The following is a 19,928-nucleotide window of genomic DNA, read 5'->3' on the forward strand; positions in this document are numbered from 1 at the left end:
TGTTTATGTTCAAATGATAATACCTTACTAACGCAACTTATTAACGCCAGCAGCAGAGCCAAATCTTCGTGTTCTCAACGATAATGGCCAACAAGGGAGCCGAGTCTGTGATCTCCGGACAGCACCACTCCATCATCGCCTACCACTGCGCGCAGCCGGGTACTAAGAAATATCTCGAGGTTAGTGGGATTAGCAACCTTAGCCCATTGTAATAGAGACGTTTATCGCTTGCACAAGCTTATTAACGCCAGCAGCAGAGCCAAATCTTCCAACGATAATGGCCAACAAGGGAGCCGAGTCTGTCATCTCCGGACAGCACCACTCCATCATCGCCTACCACTGCGCGCATCCGGGCACTAAGAAATATCTCGAGGTTAATGGGATTAGCAACCTTAGCCCATTGTAATAGAGACATCTCTTGCACAAGCTTATTAACGCCATCACCAGAGCCAAATCTTCGTGTTCTCAACGATAATGGCCAACAAGGGAGCCGAGTCCGTGATCTCCGGACAGCACCACTCCATCATCGCCTACCACTGCGCGCAGCCGGGCACTAAGAAATATCTCGAGGTTAGTGGGATTAGCGACCTTAGCCCATTATAATAGAGACATTTACCGCTTGCACAAGCTTATTAACGCCAGCACCAGAGCCAAATCTTCGTGTTCTCAACGATAATGGCCAACAAGGGAGCCGAGTCCGTGATCTCCGGACAGCACCATTCCATCATCGCCTACCACTGCGCGCAGCCGGGCACTAAGAAATATCTCGAGGTTAGTGGGATTAGCGACCTTAGCCCATTATAATAGAGACACTTAACACTTGCACAAGCTTATTAACGCCAGCACCAAAGCCAATCTTCCAACGATAATGGCCAACAAGGGAGCCGAGTCTGCCATCTTCGGACAGCACCACTCCATCGTCGCCTACCACTGCGCGCAGCCGGGCACTAAGAAATATCATGAGGTTAATGGGATTAGCAATCTTATCCAATTGCAATAGAGTCTATTATCGCTGGCATAACTGCGCGATGTAACCTTAAGGGCCCCCCCACATCTAGCGTCTTTCGAGCGTCGGCGTCTACAAATGTATCGCCGCGCTCGACGCAACGTCGACGCAACTGCGCAGCGATGTCTTTTTCCATAGCGCTGACTAGACGCCGACAGACGCCGACGCTTGAAAGACGCTAGATGTGGGGGGGCCCTAAATATCTCGAATTGAGTGTGATTTTTGACTTTTTTTAATAAGGATCCAAATACACCACTGTGCCAATTTCGTAAGGATGTCTTGTGTCCTTAAATAGTTATTTAACGATACCAGTGCAAAAATAGGAAATTCGCAACGAGTGGCCAATTTTACGACCGACCAATTCGCACGTGTATCGTACAACGTTTTACAGTATATGGCCCTTTAAATTTTCGACGTAGTTACTTAATGTGCTTATTATTAGAGATGCCACGAATATTCGGCAACTATTAGGTATTCGGCCTATTCGGCCACTTTGCCGAATATTCGGTATTCGGCCGAATGTTGCCTACTATTTGGCCGAATACCGAATATCTGTTACACCTACCTAAAAAGAAAAAAATCACAAAAAAATAACCAAAAACTAGGTATATTTAATATCTAAAATGTATTCTTGGAAAGTGGTTAAATGAGAAGGCAAGTTTTTGAGCATTTGTTGATTCCAAAATATTTTATTTTTTATCATGGGTCTGATTTGATTGACTACGACTACATTCATTAATTCTGTTCAACATAAACATATATCTTAGCAAACGTTGTGCTTTGTTGGCGAACAGTTTTCATAATAATTGTGACTCAAAATGTTCGCATGTTATGCCGAATATTCGGTACGCCCAAATTCACTATTCGGGGCATCTCTACTTATTATAGCACAGGGTGTCGTAATGGAGCACCAGGTGTACTGTAAAATAGATAAGAAACCAGATTTATGCTTAATTAATAATTAAACACGATTCGCAATTAGGGTTGCCAGATGGTCGGGATTTGGCGGGATTGTCCCGATTTTTAGCAAGTGTTCCCGATTCCCGACAAAGTGAAAAATGTCCCGAAAAACAGCTTCACGTTATAAACCAATAATTTCAAGTTCTGAACTGTCGTCAAACGAGCGAGCAAGTACGTCGAGCGTAGTGCCAATAATGTAAAATATCGTTGTTTTTAATACAATCACTTTAATTTGAATGGTTTTTTTCCCGACTTAAGTCCCAAAATCCCGAAAAATTTAATATTTTTTCCCGATAATAGCGCCTTTCGATCTGGCAACCCTATTCGCAATGCAGTATAGGTACAGACCTATCCAAATCTGTATCCAAAATGCATGTTTCCAAAATTAACGTCATTCTCCATAACAATCATTACATTAGTGCATCTTCTGTTGCACACCTGAGTTAACGTCTAGCCCCCTTATTCATAAACGTTTACTAAACTTGATAAGCCGATAATAATCGTTTGTCCCTTTCCATCATACCGATACGTTGGAAAGGGACAAACGATTATTACCGGCTTGTCAACTTTAGTAAACGTTTATGAATAAGGGGTTAAAGCGTTGCAAATGCATTATCTGCGCCACGACCAGGCTGTGTCGCCAACCCACTTCATAGTTATCATAGATTACGGTTCTACATGTCGGCGAAAATCTAGAACTGTTACAGATTTAATTCCACTATGATGACAATACCGGTTTTGTATTCATAACCATGGTATAATAATATGGTATAACGATTTTAATAAATAAATGTATATAAAGAAGAGTATTAATTTTTTTATGACATGACAAGGGCATGTGACTTGCCTAACTGCAGTATTCATCGTATTTTCGAATACTCATATTTTCAGTTTGGACAAACATTTTCAGGGTATTATGTAGATAGTTGAATATTAAAAACATTTTATTCGTTTTTTAGGGTTACGTACCCAAAGGGTAAAAACGGTACCCTATTACTAAGACTCCACTGTCCGTCTCTCTGTCACCAGGCTGTATCTCATGAACCGTGATAGCTAGACAGTTCAAATTTTCACAGATCCTGTATTTCTGTTGTCGCTATAACAACAAATACTAAAACGTACGGAACCCTCGGTGGGCGAGCCCGACTCGCACTTACGTATCTACGTATATACGTATGCTCAAATGAAATGTATATTTACAGAAACACCCACTAAAAATGGGCCAGTTCAACAAGCAGAGCCCAGCGCAATGGCTCAACAACCTCGCCATGGCTAAGACCCGAGGCGGCATGCGCGGCGGGCCCAACATGATGGGGCCGGGGGGGCCGAACCAGATGGGCCACATGATGGGCCCCGGCGGGCCCATGGGGCCGATGGGCATGGGGCACATGGGGCCCAACATGATGGGCGGCCCGGCCAGGATGGGCGGGCCTGGGAATCAAATGATGATGATGAAGGTAAGCGAGAAAATCAGAAATATTTTGTTAATTATTGCTTTGGGCGTTTAACCACGATTGAAAATAGTGTAAAAGTGTCTTTAACAGTTATAAAATAGATAAAAGTTTAACTTCTATGATTTACAAAAAAAAAAAATTATACTAAATGTATACGAGTGTGATTAAACGACTTTTTTTCAGGGCCAAATGGGTCAGATGGGGCAGATGGGACCCATGGATGGGTTTCCAGGGGGCACCCCGTCCTGCGGTGTCATGGACGGCCTCGGTGCTGATGGTGAAATTCCCTGGGACACCGTAAGTTTTTGTTGACGCTTAAACAACTGACAGGGTCGCCATTTAATAGGTCTAATTAAACACAGTTGGTTGCACACTGCCCATACTTATTCTGTGACTGCAGCTTCTGCCTGCAGTTTAAGCAGCGTAAAGTCGAATCTTTTGACCGTCAACCCAAGACAAGACGTCAACTGACGCGTGGCTACAGCTCAATATCATACGATGACGCGCCCCTTCTCCTCATAGTCTAAGTTACAACTTTCATTCCTCATTTCACACCTTTACTAATGAATTGCTGGTCAAATTGTATCCTGAATGAAATTCAAGGTTATTAAGGCGCGGTGTGTAGTAAAATGCGCTTTTTTGTAACCATATTTACAGACTTTTACAAGGATTTTAAGCATGATTTTCTAGTATGTATAACTTTAGTTCTTGAACTACGTTATTGCTTGTCAGAAACACAACGGCTCATTATTTTCTCGATAGAATCTTAAGTTGAAAACATGCTTAAAGCTGTCTTTTGATCTATATTTTAGAAGTACTACGACGAAAATGGATATGAAACTTACCTCATTCGATAGCTTTTAAGTAAATCTTCGTTATTACTGGTCCTTTTATCGATACGTTAATCTTTTCATTCATAATTTTATGAATTCAACTTTTGCCTACTAAATTACACCCTACGCGGCAATACCTTGCGCCCATTCCCCGCGCCAGTACGCCCGTGGCCACTGCCAGCGTCGGACCTATGCTAGTTTACTGGACGTTTCATAAAGTGGGTAACCACTGTATAAATATGCAAATATGTTATACACACAATGTTTTTCAACATACTTACGAAGAAAAGCAAAATAATTCTTAATTATTGTGACATTTCAGACATTCGCCCGTCATATTGTCAATTTATAACAAGTTGGGAAGCAAAGGCACACACCCATCTAACCAATCCGGAATTCAGTCACGATTGATAAATTGTGTAAACATATTTTATTAACGGCTATTAAATTAATCAAATTGAATCATTTTTAAACATATGTGTACGGGATTCAAATACCTATGTGGGAGTGTTTAGTGTATGGTGGTAACCATTTCACCGCTTTTAGTTTCCGAGTTACCTACATGCGTTTTAAGGGAAGTGGTCGAAAAATGCCTAAAATGGTTTCGTGTTTAATATTAGGTAAGGTAGAAGTACTACCCATCAAACAATTAGGCGACACTTAGCACTTATTTTATCACCTACAGACATATAACGGCTGTAGAATAGCTATATACTCTAAGCTTACAGGCTCTGGTGACATCAAGGTCTCTAAGAGGTCCATGTATAGCTTTAAGATCCACAGTAGCCGTTTTGGCCGCTATAATGGATCTTAAGCAGCTAGTGTTATAGCTCAAAGTGAATTCTACCACCTTAACATCTATATGAGTAATAAGCAGCCGCAATTTTAACTTAAGGTTCTAAACAGGCGATAAAAACTCTTTTATAGCTCCGTTACTCGCAATCGCTTCTTAACTCTCTTGTCTCACTTACAGTCGAAAAGAAAAGTTATGAGTCACTTTTATAGATCATGTAGTCGCAGACGAGCGTTATTCAATACCTTAGTACCTCTTATAGTGTTATTAGAGTCTTACTTACAACCTAAGCCTATAGCGCCATGTTAATATGACCGATGAATCAATAAGCAAAACCAAAACTGTTAATTAGAACGTAAATACTTAATAAAAATCGATACTTTTACTCAATATAGACATAATGTTAGTATTGTTGTATTTAAAACCGGACTTCACGTATATTGTGTAATTTTGCGAAAATTAAATACGGTGGACCACAATTTAAAAAATATTATATTCAGATAAATATGCAAAGGATCAGAGGCCCTTTAAAATTTTGTTAGTAATACATATAGTTATTGACAGTGTAATTAATTTCGCCATCATAAATCCGCAGATAACACCGGCATCGGTGAACTAAAATAATTATTTGCTTTTATTTATCCGCCATTACAATTCACTTCAAGCTGTCACAGTGCAAGCTTACAAATAATAATACAAAATGGAAACATCTGCAACCAAAGCAGGCAGGGCTAAGGAAAAAATGTGCAATTATCTTCTTGAGTGTTACAAATATTGACTTCAAATGCTAATATACCATCTAAAGCTGAAAGTATCATCTATATGGCCCTACACTACTACTCAAACAGTTAGTAGTCGCTTATTTGGCACCCTTTTAAATCCTAAGTTGTTAATCAACGCTATTACAGCACTACTTTAGCGCTCTTCTACTACAACAGTTTGTAGTCACCTATATGCAACCCATATAGCTCCTAAAGAATTAATTAACACTATTGTAGCTCCACTATACCGCTCTTATGTCTCTTTTTTTATCCGCTAACCCTACTGTAGCACTGTTATAAATGTTATGGTGATAAAATTTGTGCCCAATTCGGGGTTAAAACGGGGTTATAGCCGGCTATAACTCCTATTTTTAGAGTACTAACAACACCTAAAGAGTAAATAGGCGCTTATTGACCGAAGCGAAGCGAAGGTCTACGTTTTGACTCGGGCATTTTGCTTTCGTATGTCCGGATGTTCTCCTCTACAGGTCGCAATTCTTAACCGATTCTCGTGAAATTTTGTGACCGAATTTTATGACTAAATAAAATTTTTTTGTCAATCCGGTTTTTGGAATTTTTTAAAAATGGCGGAGTCGTGATACCTGGCGCCTAAACAAATAGTCGTATCGATATCATAAGCCTATTTTCTTTTTGAAACATGTTTACAGAGTTAATAGCAAAAAATGCAGAAAAAAATTATCGCTGGTTTAGGCGGTATTTAGATATTTAATTTTAACTAATTTTAATTTGAGAAGGAGTAGCTAAATTTCGTCAACCCATCTAAGAACTATTTGGCTCAGTTTGTAAACGTTCTTTTTCTGTTTGCACAGAGGGTCTGGGTTCGATCCCCAGTAATTGTATGCTGGGATATTATAACTTTTTGTATTTTTTTACACATAAATTTCGTATTGTTTTTCTTTAATTTACTATACACCGTGTTTTTATTGAATTCCGTTAACTTCGGGGTATAGTTAAGTACGTTTATAAGAACTAAATGGCATAGTTAATTTTCAAAAAAAAAATTTTTTTTTGTTTTCTTTTTTGTTTTTTTTTTTGTTTAAAAAGTAATTAAATGTAGCATATAGCGTTGTTGTAACACGGGCATTACATTTAACTCAACCAAACAATTGAAATCTGTAACATATCAATGTCATTTCGTACATCAATCGACCGAGATTGTACTTAAGTTTAGTAGCAAATGTATGAACTCATTCTAAACACTAATCAATATGTAAGCCGGCCCTAAGGCAAGTGTACACGCTTGTAGAGGCCTTATAGTAAAAAAATAAATTATGGATTATCTCCGAAATGGACTTAATTAGAACATCGGTGTCTTTGAGAAAGTTACTTGATTTAAGCTCAGGAATGCACCCTTGAAATTAACGGAAATCAAAAAAAACACGGTGTATTTAAAGCTCTTAGCACCATGTTATTTCAAGCTCTGCTCGCGAGGTCTACAGCTCAGATTAAATGTCCAAAAATTCAGAAAATTTGTATCGCTGGTTTTGGCGGTATTTAGATATTTCGTTTTTACTTGAGAATGAGTAGCTAAATTTCGTCAGCTTTAGTAAGAACTATCATGGCGCATTTTGCAAACGTTCGCTTTTTTTGTTTGCATCGGGAGGTCCCTGGTTCCATCCCCAGTAATCGTATGCTGCTACACAACTTTTTGTATTTTTTTATACTTAAATTTCGTATCAATTGTTGTTTTTTATTTTATTTTGAAAAGCGCGGGCTAAGCGTATTCGTTTAATTTTTGCAAGAGATGATGGCTTTTTGCGCTTTAAAGAAAATTTGATTCTTGAATATACGGCGCCCATACCTTTGGCCTCCATGCTCGTCTAGATGGCGACACCATTTTATATTTAACAATTTTTACTCATATCAGTAAAAGAACATGGGTCAAAATCATATGGCGTTCTAAAAATAAAAAAAATCATTTATCCATACATATATACATTTATTGATATTTTTTATTCATTTTCATTGACCGAAGCGAAGCGAAGGTCTACGTTTTGACTCGGGCGTTTTGCTTTTGTATGTCCGGATGTTCTCCTCTACAGGTCGCAATTCTTAACCGATTCTCGTGAAATTTTGTAACCGAATTCTATAAACCGATAAAATGTATTAGTCGAGCCATTTTTTGAAAATTTTTCAAAATGGAAAAGTTGTGATAGCTCTTGCTTATACAAATAGTCGTATCGGTATCATAAGAAAGTATTCTTTTTGAAACATGTTTACAGATTAAATGTCAAAATTTTCAGAAAATTTATTTCGCTGGTTTTGGAGGTATTAAGATATTTAGTTTTGTATGTCCGGATGTTCTCCTCTACAGGTCGCAATTCTTAACCGATTCTCGTGAAATTTTGTAACCGAATTCTATGACTCAATAAAAAAATTTTGTCGAAATGGTTTTTGGAAATTTTTCAAAATGGAAGAGTTGTGATAGCTCGCGCTTAAACAAATAGTCGTATCGGTATCATAAGAGTGTATTCTTTTTAAGACATGTTTACAGATTAAATGGCCAAAAATACAGAAATATAATTTCGCTGGTTTTGGAGGTATTAAGATATTTAGTTTTTACTTGAGAATGAGTAGCTAAATTTCGTCACCTCATGTAAGAACTATCATGGTGTATTTTGCAAACGTTCGCTTTTTTGTTTGCACGGAAGGTCTGGGTTCGATCCCCAGTAATTATATGCTGGGATATAACTTTTTGTATTTTTTTACACTTAAATTTCATATCAATTGTTGTTTTTATTTTATTTAGGGTACATCGCCAATTACTAGCCACCAAGGCCTGTTCACTTCCTAAGAAACTTATGTCCCCAAATAATTGCGCATGTGTGCGCCTGAAGCTTCTATGTGTGCGTTGGCCTCCGAGAAAAAGTTGCGAGTAATAAAAATAAAAACATTTTTCTACAGCAACATTGCTCCCAACTCTGATTTAAATTATCACGAATTTTGTACATAATTAATCATAAAACGGGACTTAAAACGCTTAAAACTTAATTACACGCGATTAAGTTTTATAATGAATATTTGCTTCCAACTGTCTTTATCAATGTTCATAAAATATATGGAGGGTAGGTACGTCTACCCACCATAATAAAAAAATATATTTGTCAATGACTCTGTCCAACTGCTGTGGTTAAAGTTCATAACGAACATTTTATTTATTAAATCTTTAAATAATAAATACAACGTAGCGGTACAACCACTTAAGACTGTAAGTCTGTACCTACATAGATTACAGCAATGCACATAGAAAATGTGCTAAATACGGAGCAACGGCTGTTGAAGCAGCCAGAGTGAAATTTATACAGCTTTAGTGGGTTCAGAAGGAACCGAGTCATAAACGCATCTGGAAAGCGTATTAATTAACCGTGAAGGAATGTATGAATACAAGTTAGAAATCTGTGTAAAATGCCGTGTGTAAAGTGTAGTGTATCTGTGTGTAAAGTGTAATAGGTAGGCATGCCTAATGTTATTTGTATAATACTGAAAACTTTGTGAATGCGCTTTATTAATGTCTATTTTTATTAAGTTGTCAGGGTTTAATTTTCAGTGTATATTTCTATATGTAAAACATAATACAATGTTATAAACATAAATATGCCTTTTATTTAAATCAATAGATAATACCACAAACAAGGGGTAATATTTGCATCTTTTATATATGTATTTCGTGATATGAAGATAACAAATATGTTTATCAACATAATTACTATATACCTATAATACCAATACCCGCCAGGCTAAACCGGTTGTTAACTTTAGTTCCATTGGTACACATCGAGGGCGCCAGTAGTATAAACGTATAAACGGTTGGGGACATTTTTTTGTATGGAGTTACCGTTCTTCTCCTAGTGAGTATTATATTCTTTGCTAGCCACCCCCCAATTACTGGCCACTTAATTTGATTTCTATTTATAGGTGAACAAAGTTCATTTTAGTATATAAGGTACGAAAATCCAATTATTAGCCAGTTTTCAATTACTGGCCACCTATTCCAAAAATGAATTCTATTTACAGATAAATAAAACTCATTTTCAGTATAAGGAAAATGGCCAGTAACTGAAATTTATCCACAACCCACTCGTTCAATAACTGGCCGCCTCTTACAAAAATGAGTTCTATTCACCTATACACAGAATTCATTTTAGTATAGGTGGCCAGTAATTGAAAACTGGCTAATAATTGGCGATGTACCCTACTCAGTTTTAAGCTCTGCTCGCGAGGTCTACAGCTCACAGAGCCACTAGTATAATTCTCTTGTAACCCTTAAATTTAGCGCCTAATGTTAGTTGGGTAGTGCTCGACGCTGCACTAGTATTTGACAAGGTATAGTGTGTAGCTTTTAAATAGAGCTCGACGGCTAATCCTATTGTCTATTGTTAAGTAAAACCGCTCGTGCCACGTGCCACAACCACCTGCATAAAAAATACGTACTTCGGTTACTGAGTGCTGGCGAGTCGAACGCTACAGAACCAGTTTAAAATGTGTCATCGAGATGCGTAACAAAGGCGCGTTATCGGAGAGCGCACCTACACTTAGGGTTGCCAGATGATCGGGATTTGGCGGGATTCTCCCGATTTTTAGCATGTGTTCCCGATTCCCGACAAAGTGTAAACTGTCCCGAAAAACAGCTTCACGTTATAAAACAATAATTTCAAGTTCCGAACTGCCGTCGAGCGAGCGAGCTGACGTAGTGCCAATAATGTAAAATATCGTTGTTTTTAATACAATTACTTTAATTTGAATGTATTTTTTTTCCCGACTCAAGTCCTAAAATCCCGAAAAATTGATATTGTTTCCAGATAATAGCGCCTTTCGATCTGGCAACCCTACCTACACTGGTTTTTTGAGCGTTGGCCTAGCCCGCGCTCAGGTGCCAAATAAAATAATTAAGACCCTTTTTTGCAGGTAAGTAGCACGTGCGGTTTTACTTAGGGGCTATTCATAAATTGGGGGGGGGGGTCTTGACATCGGATGACGGTAGCATGAAGTAGGAGGAAATGGGGTCATTTGGAGCATGATTTTTGGATGATTATAAGGGGGGGGGGGTCTAAAATCGTCAAAAATCGATGACGTAATTTATGGACAGCCCCTTAACAATAGACAATAGGATTAGCCGTTGAGCTCTATTTGAAAGCTACACACTATAATTTATGTCAAAGTAATATAGGTTATATTTGAACGGCGACGATCTTTCTGTAGTCAAATTTAGTTCTTGTCACTTTGACATAAAGTGCCCGTGTCGAATACTAGTGCAGCGTTGAGCACTAGTACTTCTACCTTATTTCCGCCAAGTCCGTACCGTGCGATATGGGAAATGTATTCCAAAAAATACTGTTATATACCACACTGGTGGCAATCAAGCATACGACCCACATTCACCATAGGCTATGGACGCCTGCAGCTACGGGGATGTGACACATCTTGCCAAATGTTGATTGATTTTATATAAAATCAAGAGTGAACAGGCACCTTCTGGGCGAGCTCGCTCCATCGTAGGCCACGTCTACGCCTCGGCTAGTCTGTAGCCATGAGTAAGCCCATACATAATAAAAAAAAATAAAAATAAAAAATAAAAGTCCTAATATATAAAATAAGCTTTCATATGTAATACTTACTGATTTTAAAAAAGCGCTTTTCAATTAAAAGACATGTCAAGATCGGTTACCTTCTTTCAAGTACTTTCTAATGCTAAAATAAACGAACTACAGTATTCTTCCTTATTTTCAATACCTACTTGCCCGAAATTGACTTCTAGAATTAGACCAAGTCTGCGACGATTTTGATTGCACACGCAGTGCAAGTGTTAATCATAATTTCATAAAGGTTTGTCGTTCAAAATAACACTTGTACTGCGTGTGCAATCAAAATCCTTGCAGAATTTTCTTGGTCTTACTCTATTATATCTTTAAGGTAAGTAAGTACCAATTTCTCATAATAATTGGGTATAATTTGATTAGGTTCTTAGTTTGTCGGGGTATACTCTCATATTGTATATAATATCATTAAATACTCATTAAAATACGAATTTGTTAATAAACCTTATTCGATATTAATTGCCGGAAAAAATCCCGGAACTGACAAATCAGAATATTCAGAATACCGATGGCGCCAGAATAAGGATGTAGACGTGCTGCGCGGGAATGGTGCGGCGGGGCGCGCGGGGCGCCCGCCCGCCTGTTCTACCACTCGTCTGCTTCACCCCCTCGGAAACGTAAAACTCAACTATAAGAGCGCCTTAACCGATTCGTTGCGTGTTCCATTTTCGAAAACTTGGCTGTGGCGCGGAACAATCATTTCATGACACGGCAGCCATGTCATGCGCCATAGAATATGATGACACTCCTCCCGTGTCATACGTCACACGTAAAAAACATTGCAGCGGCAGGCGTGTCATCAGCCCCAAATCGGTTAACTATCTGTCTGTCAAATTTCAACCAAACCCGTTTAGTCGTATTTGTGTGCTTGAGAAACATCCAAACAAGAGCACCCAAGAAACCTGATTAGGTTTAGCGAATGAACAAACGGTGGAAACCTACACAAAAGTGATTCCACCTGCTCTTCTACTTGATTGTGATGTTCAAGTACTTACTGATGTGTTTGTTCCAGAAAAACCCCTCCGTAATGTCAAACGGCATGTCAAACGGACCAGGCGCGTGCGCTGAGCCTCCCGAGCCGCCCTCCAGCCAGGCCGACACTCCCTCCTCGCAGGCAGACTGCCAGGGCGGGCCTAAGGGTATGTATTTATTTGCGTAACAATAAGGTTCGGTTGCACCAAACTGTTCGTATCGTTAAAGAGTTCGCTAAACTTTTATGTATGGAAAGATTCATAGTAAAACGCTGGGGCGCGCAGGCTGACATTAATCAGTCTGTCAAATGTGGTTGGTGCAACTGGTGCCTAAAATACTAAATAGTAAGTAATATCTAAAAGTTGTTCATACAACTACCAGTTCAAAAACTAGTTCGTTCAGACAGAAACTGGATCATTTTTACATTTTTGCTAAAGGGTTTTAAGTTAGAAATATTTGTCTCAACCGGCTTTTCACATTTTTGACCCTCCTGTAATCTGTCAATCATGTAACGGGTGATGTGTCACTTCCATCTCTAGCTTACATAAGGTAGAAGTACTAGTGCTCGACGCCGCACTAGTATTCGACATGGGCACTTTATGTTAAAGTTATATAGGTAAAATTTGAACAGCGAAGATTTTTTTGTATTCATATTTAATCCTTGTCACTTTGACATAAAGTGCCCATGTCGAATACTAGTGCAGCGTCGAGCACCAGTGATTCTACCTTACTTGTTAGAAAGTAACAGCCACTGTGACAGACAATAAAAACGCGGACCACTCTTCTTAAAGGGGGCGTTCAAGTATTACGTAACGCAATTTTTGGACATTTTGACCCCCCTCCCCCCCATGTAACGCGCCGTAACGTGTTTCTGTACCCCCCCCCTCTCTAGTAAAACGTTACGTAACCACCAAGTGACCATTTTTTTACCTAAAGGCCACAATTATGTGGCGTAAAGTACCGGAAAGTCACTAAAATACCTTTGTTATTGTTTTAATTGCGTTAATATTATTAATTAACATTTGAAATGTCTAAAATTTTGAGAAAAATCACGTTTTAAAAAATTGCGTGAGAGAATCTCTCTACGCGACCGTTGAAGGGTTAAAAAACAATGTTACGTAACGCGTAGTTCAAAACCCCCCTCCCGCCCCTGTAACGCATCGTAATGTTTTACAAGACCCCCCTCCCCCCCAAATTTGTTACGTAATACTTGAACGTTCCCAAATATGTATAAATATGATGCAAAATCTACAAAGGTATCTGTCTATTACAGGTGTTAAAATTCCAGACGAGAACCTAACACCGCAGCAGCGCGCCCACCGCGAGGAACAGCTGGCCACCATCAGGAAGATGCACCAGATCCTCTTCCCCGAGAACCCCCCCAACCCCAACCAGCCCGGGGACCCCTCCCAGCCCTCCCCGGACATCAACCCGCCAAACTCCAGCGCCAACATGAACATACCCTTCCCACCCATGTCCATGGGCCCCAACGGACCCATGGGCTCCGGACCCATGTCAACCATGTCCAACTCCGGCCCCTCCTGCACCATGTCCGGCCCTATGGGCATGGGTCCCATGGGCCCCAACGGCCCCATGATGGGCATGGGGCCGGGCATGATGTCCCACGGCAACATGGGGCCGAATGGAATGATGGGGCCGAACGGGCCTATGATGCCGGGGATGGGGCCGAGCGGCCCGATGGGGCCGATGTGCGGGATGAAAGGCATCAGGGGTCCGTGCGGCGGGCCGGATATGAAGAGCGGCATGTGCGGTGACATGCACATGGGCAGAGGTTGCGGCGGCCCTATGGGGGTGAGTGCAATTAAAATTACTACAACTTGTTTTCTAAGCAACCATCATGGCTAGACAAAATAATAATCGTAAATTGACAAACGCAAAACGAAAAGAAAATATACACCGTGTTTTTATTGAATTCCGTTAACTTCGGGGTATGGTATGGGGTATTAAGTACGTTTAAGAGAATTAAATGGCATTGTTAAATTAAAAAAAAAAACATTTTTTTTTTCCTTTTTTTGAAAAAAAAACAGGTTTAAAAAGTAATTAAATGTAGCATATCGCGTTGTTGTAACACGGGCATTACATTTAACTCAACCAAACAATTGAAATCTGTGACATATCAATGTCATTTCGAACATCGATCGACCGAGATTGTACTTAAGTTTAGTAGCAAATGCATGAACTCATTCTAAATACTAATCAATATGTAAACCGGCCCTAAGGCAAGTGTATACACGCTTGTAGAGGCCTTATAGGAAAAAATAAATTATTGATTATCTTCGAAATGGAATTAATTAGAATATCGGTGTCTTTAAGAAAGTTACTTGATTTAAGCTCAGGAATGCACCCCTGAAATTAACGGAAATCAAAAAAACACGGTGTATAATGGGATGACAGATGATAGAAAATATCACGTGACTATTTCCGTCCGTACTTTCCGCTATTTGAATTTCGATTGAAGTTTTTTTTTCAACGATTATCATCTCGGCTAGGCCATTGATATTTTATGCGTTGAAGGCCTTGACTGTGGCATTGACTGAACAAACAAAAAGTGAGACTGTGACAAGGACAAGCAATAATACCGCTTTCTCTGCTACTCCTACTGAAATTTCCATAAGTGCATCTCGTTCGGTCGGTTGGCCCCTCCCCCGTGTCATATCTATATTATTGTACCTCTATGACTTTCGACTACTAATACCAACAGTTTTTACGAACAGAAGAAATTGAATTGGTATACTTAAGAGTGCTATTACATTTCGGGGTTGAGCGAGTTTAGGTATTTTACGCGCTGCGGCAGGCCGTGCGAGCTCAGTATTCCGATCCCTTCTACCACACTCGCACTACAATGATGGATTAAACATTCTTGATCCTTCGCGAAGCATATTGAAATCAACCATAACAACACTAACTGTACTTAACTTATAAAGTCCTAAAACTGTTATTTGGTAAGTACGAAAATACTAAATGCAGTGCAAATGTACATAGGGGCTGTTCATAAATTACGTAATCTATTTTTGACCCCCCCATCCCTCAAATCATCCAAAAATCATGCTTCGGATGACTCTGTTTCCTCCTACGTCATGCTACCATCATCCGATGTCCAGACCCCCCCCTCCTCCCATTTGAAACGACGTAATTTATGAGTAACTCGTACTTATGAACGTATATTACTCGAAAGAAATTATAGGTACTCGCTTATTTACAAGAAACAAGTTACAAGAAACTGAAGATACACAGGGTCTGATGATGGAGCTGGAAGGTGGCCACGGGTACCAGTCTATCATGTAACTAAACCACTTAGTGTTTGGGCTCGTTTGATTCGTCTCAACAAGATCTTTGACACTGAAGATACACAGGGTCTGATGATGGAGCTGGAAGGTGGCCACGGGTACCAGTCTCTCATGTAACTAAACAATTTCGTGTTTGGGCTCGTTTGATTCATCTCAACAAGATCTTTGACACAAGACAGTACTCAGGGTCTGATGATGGAGCTGGAAGGTGGTCACCATTACCAATCAACCATACAACTAAACCACATCGTGTTTAGGCTCGTTTTATTCATCTCAACAAGATCTTTGACACTATATAGGTGATACTCAGAGTCTGATGATGGAGCTGGAAGTTGGTTACCGGTACCAATCAACCATGCAACTAAACCACTTCATGTTTAGGCTCGTTTGACTAGTCTCAACAAGATCTTTGACACTAGGTGATACTCAGAGTCTGATGATGGAGCCGGAAGGTGGTCACCGGTACCAATCAACCATGCAACTAAACCACTTCATGTTTAGGCTCGTTTGATTAGTCTCAACAAGATCTTTGACACTAGGTGATACTCAGAGTCTGATGATGGAGCTGGAAGTTGGTTACCGGTACCAATCAACCATGCAACTAAACCACTTCATGTTTAGGCTCGTTTGACTAGTCTCAACAAGATCTTTGACACTAGGTGATACTCAGAGTCTGATGATGGAGCTGGAAGGTGGTCACCGGTACCAATCAACCATGCAACTAAACCACTTCGTGTTTAGGCTCGTTTGATTCGTCTCAACAAGATCTTTGACACTAGGTGATAAACCAAACACGAAGCCCAAACACGAAGTGGTTCAGTTATGTGATAGACTGTACCCGTCGCCACCTTCGAGCTCCATCATCAGACCCTGAGTAGTATCTTGTGTCAAAGATCTTGTTGCGACGAATCAAACGAGCCCAAACACGAAGTGGTTCAGTTACATGGTAGACTGGTACCCGTGGCCACAGTCCAGCTCCATCATCAGACCCTGAGTACTATCTTGTGTCAAAGATCTTGTTGAGACGAATCAAACGAGCCCAAACACGAAATGGTTTAGGTGCATGGTTGATTAGTACCGGTGACCACCTTCCGGCTCCATCATCAGACCCTGAGTACTATCTTGTGTCAAAGATCTTGTTGCGACGAATCAAACGAGCCCAAACACGAAGTGGTTCAGTTACATGGTAGACTGGTACCCGTGGCCACAGTCCAGCTCCATCATCAGACCCTGAGTACTATCTTGTGTCAAAGATCTTGTTGAGACGAATCAAACGAGCCCAAACACGAAATGGTTTAGGTGCATGGTTGATTAGTACCGGTGACCACCTTCCGGCTCCATCATCAGACCCTGTGTACTATCTTGTGTCAAAGATCTTGTTGAGACGAATCAAATGAGCCCAAACACGAAATGGTTTAGTTGCATGGTTGATTAGTACCGGTGACCACCTTCCGGCTCCATCATCAGACCCTGAGTACTATTTTGTGTCAAAGATCTTGTTAAGACGAATAAAACGAGCCTAAACACGAAGTGGTTTAGTTGCATGGTTGATTGGTACCGGTGACCACCTTCCGGCTCCATCATCAGACCCTGAGTACTATCTTGAGTCAAATAAATACATACTCGTATAGAATGTCAGGTCGTTTCAAATATTTTTAATCCTGTCCGGTAGTTTATTAAACTGTACCATTATAAATTATAATACTATAAAAACAGTGCTAGGATCAAAGTCTCTCGTTGCGGTTTACACGCACACAGTATAGCGTTTTACACGGCGCCCGCCGCACACAATGTTAAAAAACCTCGTCGTCGCCGTTGAAAATGTGCGGAGCCGACCGACACACGTCCTGCCTGTACAAGCTCTGCCGCGGCACTGAGCTGGCGAGCGCGCGTCATCGGTAATATAGAGTAGTTTTCAAAAAATTGCCAAAAAATTATAGTAAAATTTCATAAACACTAATGTATACCAACAGTATAAGCAAACGTTGCAGATTGCTTGAGTATGAAAATGACTTCGATATTAAGTAGATTTTCGTAGAAATTGACACTTGTTTCGGAGAGAAAATTGAGTTCGTTTTACTTTGATTTTCTCTTTCTCAAAGGTATGTAGGAAAAATATCGTTTGATATGCCTAAAGTACAGGGTATTAGTAATACAAAATAGCCAGGTTTAGCAGAGTAAACTTCTCAACATTTCCAAATAAGAGCTTGCCGTTCAGTGCTTCACGCGGTTTTTCGGAAACGACCATCAGAAAAAAATTCATTACTAATTTAATAAGTCCTTTTTCTAATATTTACAACGATATTTAAAAAGATAAGAAGACGCTTTTACTGGAACAAGTACTCATTGTTTCTAATAATGAGCACAAAGTCCTGAATTTCGTCGACTAGTATCATCAATTTTGCATTATTTCGACTTTTCTTGTAAGAGCGCTCTTAATTTCCACGTTACATAGTCAAAGTAGCTAATATTCATAATAAAAACACTTGGTGTGAGTACATACATATTGTAATGTGACGAATAGGGGACAAACGCGTTTTCCAGCTTAACTAGACCATGACGATATAACATAACTGACGAGGTCAGCTATTATGATTATTGTATTATCTTTATTCTCTCTCTATTATGAAAAATTAAAGTTTATTGATAGTATTAGAAACGCTTAGTTTTTTTTGGAAATCTGTTATTTTTAATTTTAATATGCTATAAAATCTGTTACCCAACTACGTATAAGACGAACGGAAGGGTTTTTTTACTGTGGCAGTCTCGTATGTATTGTGGGTAGATTTATGTCTTTTAATCCAACATCAAAACTGCAAAGCTTATTTTGATGAACCCGGTGTCAAAGGATTTAGGGAATGGGTTTTAATATTTAACACGTCACTTTTTAAAACCAGACTGATGGCGCCGGTTCGAATATGGCCTTGGTCACTGGATTTAATTTAAATATTATTAATAAAAAAAAATCTAAGTATATTACATATATTTCAGGTAGTTTAAATTAAAGTAAACCCTTTGAATGCCACGTGTGCGGTGCCTCATTGTGAAACTTGTCGGAATGCACGAAAGTTGATATTGGGATGTAGCCGCGCGCATTAGTTGACGTTTTTGGCGGCTTTAACCATTTTTAGGGTTCCGTACCCAAAGGGTAAAACGGGACCCTATTACTAAGACTTCGCTGTCCATCCGTCCGTCCGTCTGTCCGTCTGCCTGTCACCAGGCTGTATCTCACGAACCGTGATAGCTAGACAGTTGAAATTTTCACAGATGATGTATTTCTGTTGCCGCTATAACAACAAATACTAAAAACAGAATAAAATAAAGATTTAAGTAGGGCTCCCATACAGCGAACGTGGTTTTTAACCAAAGTTAAGCAACGTCGGGCGTGGTCAGTACTTGGATGGGTGACCGTTTTCTTTTTGCATTTTTTCCGTTTTTTTTTTACTTTATGTACGGAACCGTTCATGCGCGAGTCCGACTGGCACTTGCCCGGTTTTTATCCTATGGGTTCACTATTTTCTACATATAAAGATACTCACGTTTCGATTGCAGCGTATGCCTAATCCTATGGGCGGAATGGGCGGCCCCAAGCCCTGTATGATGGGGGGACCCCACATGGGGCCCAGAATGATGCCGGGACCCAACATCAACGCTATGAACGGTAAGCACTGAACACATTTTGCAGAGACAGAGCAGTGGTATATATCAGTTAAAACTGGAAATGACACATAGATAACGTGAAAAGAGATTAGCAGTTTTGTATTTGCACTTCGGCCACAGAATAAATAATAGTACTAGGGGGCTGTCCATAAATTACGTCATCTATTTTTGACGATTTTTGACCCCCCCTCCCCTAAAATCATCAAAAATCATGCTTCGAATGACCCCGTTTCCTCCTAAGTCATGCCATCATCCGATGTCCAGACCCCCCCCCCCCTAATTTGAAATGACGTAATTTATGAATAGCCCCTAGGTAGAGGTACAGAAGACTCACTTTCTAACAAAACGCGTCTGTTACAATCAAGACAGATATGGCCTCTAGGTGGCGACAGCGCCACGCGCGGCTTATGGCTAGCCACCAAAATTGCTGTGGAATGGATGTACTTAGCTACCTGTAGCAAAGCGACGAAATCGCGGAGTGAGCCACGCCTGCTTCGGCATATAAGGCAAGTGGCATCTGAAGAAACTAGTGTCACCGCAACCATGGCTACATTTCGTCCATTCTT

At 39.9% G+C, this 19,928-nt stretch overlaps 1 protein-coding gene and 1 long non-coding RNA gene across 5 annotated transcripts in view; one reads left to right on the forward strand and one right to left on the reverse strand.

Moving 5' to 3' along the window:
* Window positions 1-19,928, reverse strand: part of LOC134675480 (uncharacterized) — a 118,186-nt gene that overhangs the window by 87,070 nt on the left and 11,188 nt on the right. The window lies entirely within an intron of this gene.
* The window catches only part of LOC134675409 (collagen alpha-1(I) chain-like), a 51,681-nt gene that overhangs the window by 14,777 nt on the left and 16,976 nt on the right, over window positions 1-19,928 (forward strand). Inside the window, exons 6-11 of one of the 4 annotated variants that reach the window (XM_063533633.1) lie at window positions 51-179; window positions 3,169-3,423; window positions 3,604-3,717; window positions 12,435-12,561; window positions 13,668-14,206; window positions 19,255-19,363. In XM_063533633.1, coding sequence (XP_063389703.1) covers window positions 51-179; window positions 3,169-3,423; window positions 3,604-3,717; window positions 12,435-12,561; window positions 13,668-14,206; window positions 19,255-19,363 — 1,273 coding nt within the window. Of the gene's footprint in view, window positions 1-50; window positions 180-646; window positions 772-866; window positions 965-3,168; window positions 3,424-3,603; window positions 3,718-12,434; window positions 12,562-13,667; window positions 14,207-19,254; window positions 19,364-19,928 lie in introns of those variants that run through there. The other 3 variants (XM_063533634.1, XM_063533635.1, XM_063533636.1) reach the window with 3 other exon arrangements.

This window comes from Cydia fagiglandana, chromosome 22 (assembly GCF_963556715.1).
Source record: "Cydia fagiglandana chromosome 22, ilCydFagi1.1, whole genome shotgun sequence".
Taxonomy (NCBI): domain Eukaryota; kingdom Metazoa; phylum Arthropoda; class Insecta; order Lepidoptera; family Tortricidae; genus Cydia; species Cydia fagiglandana.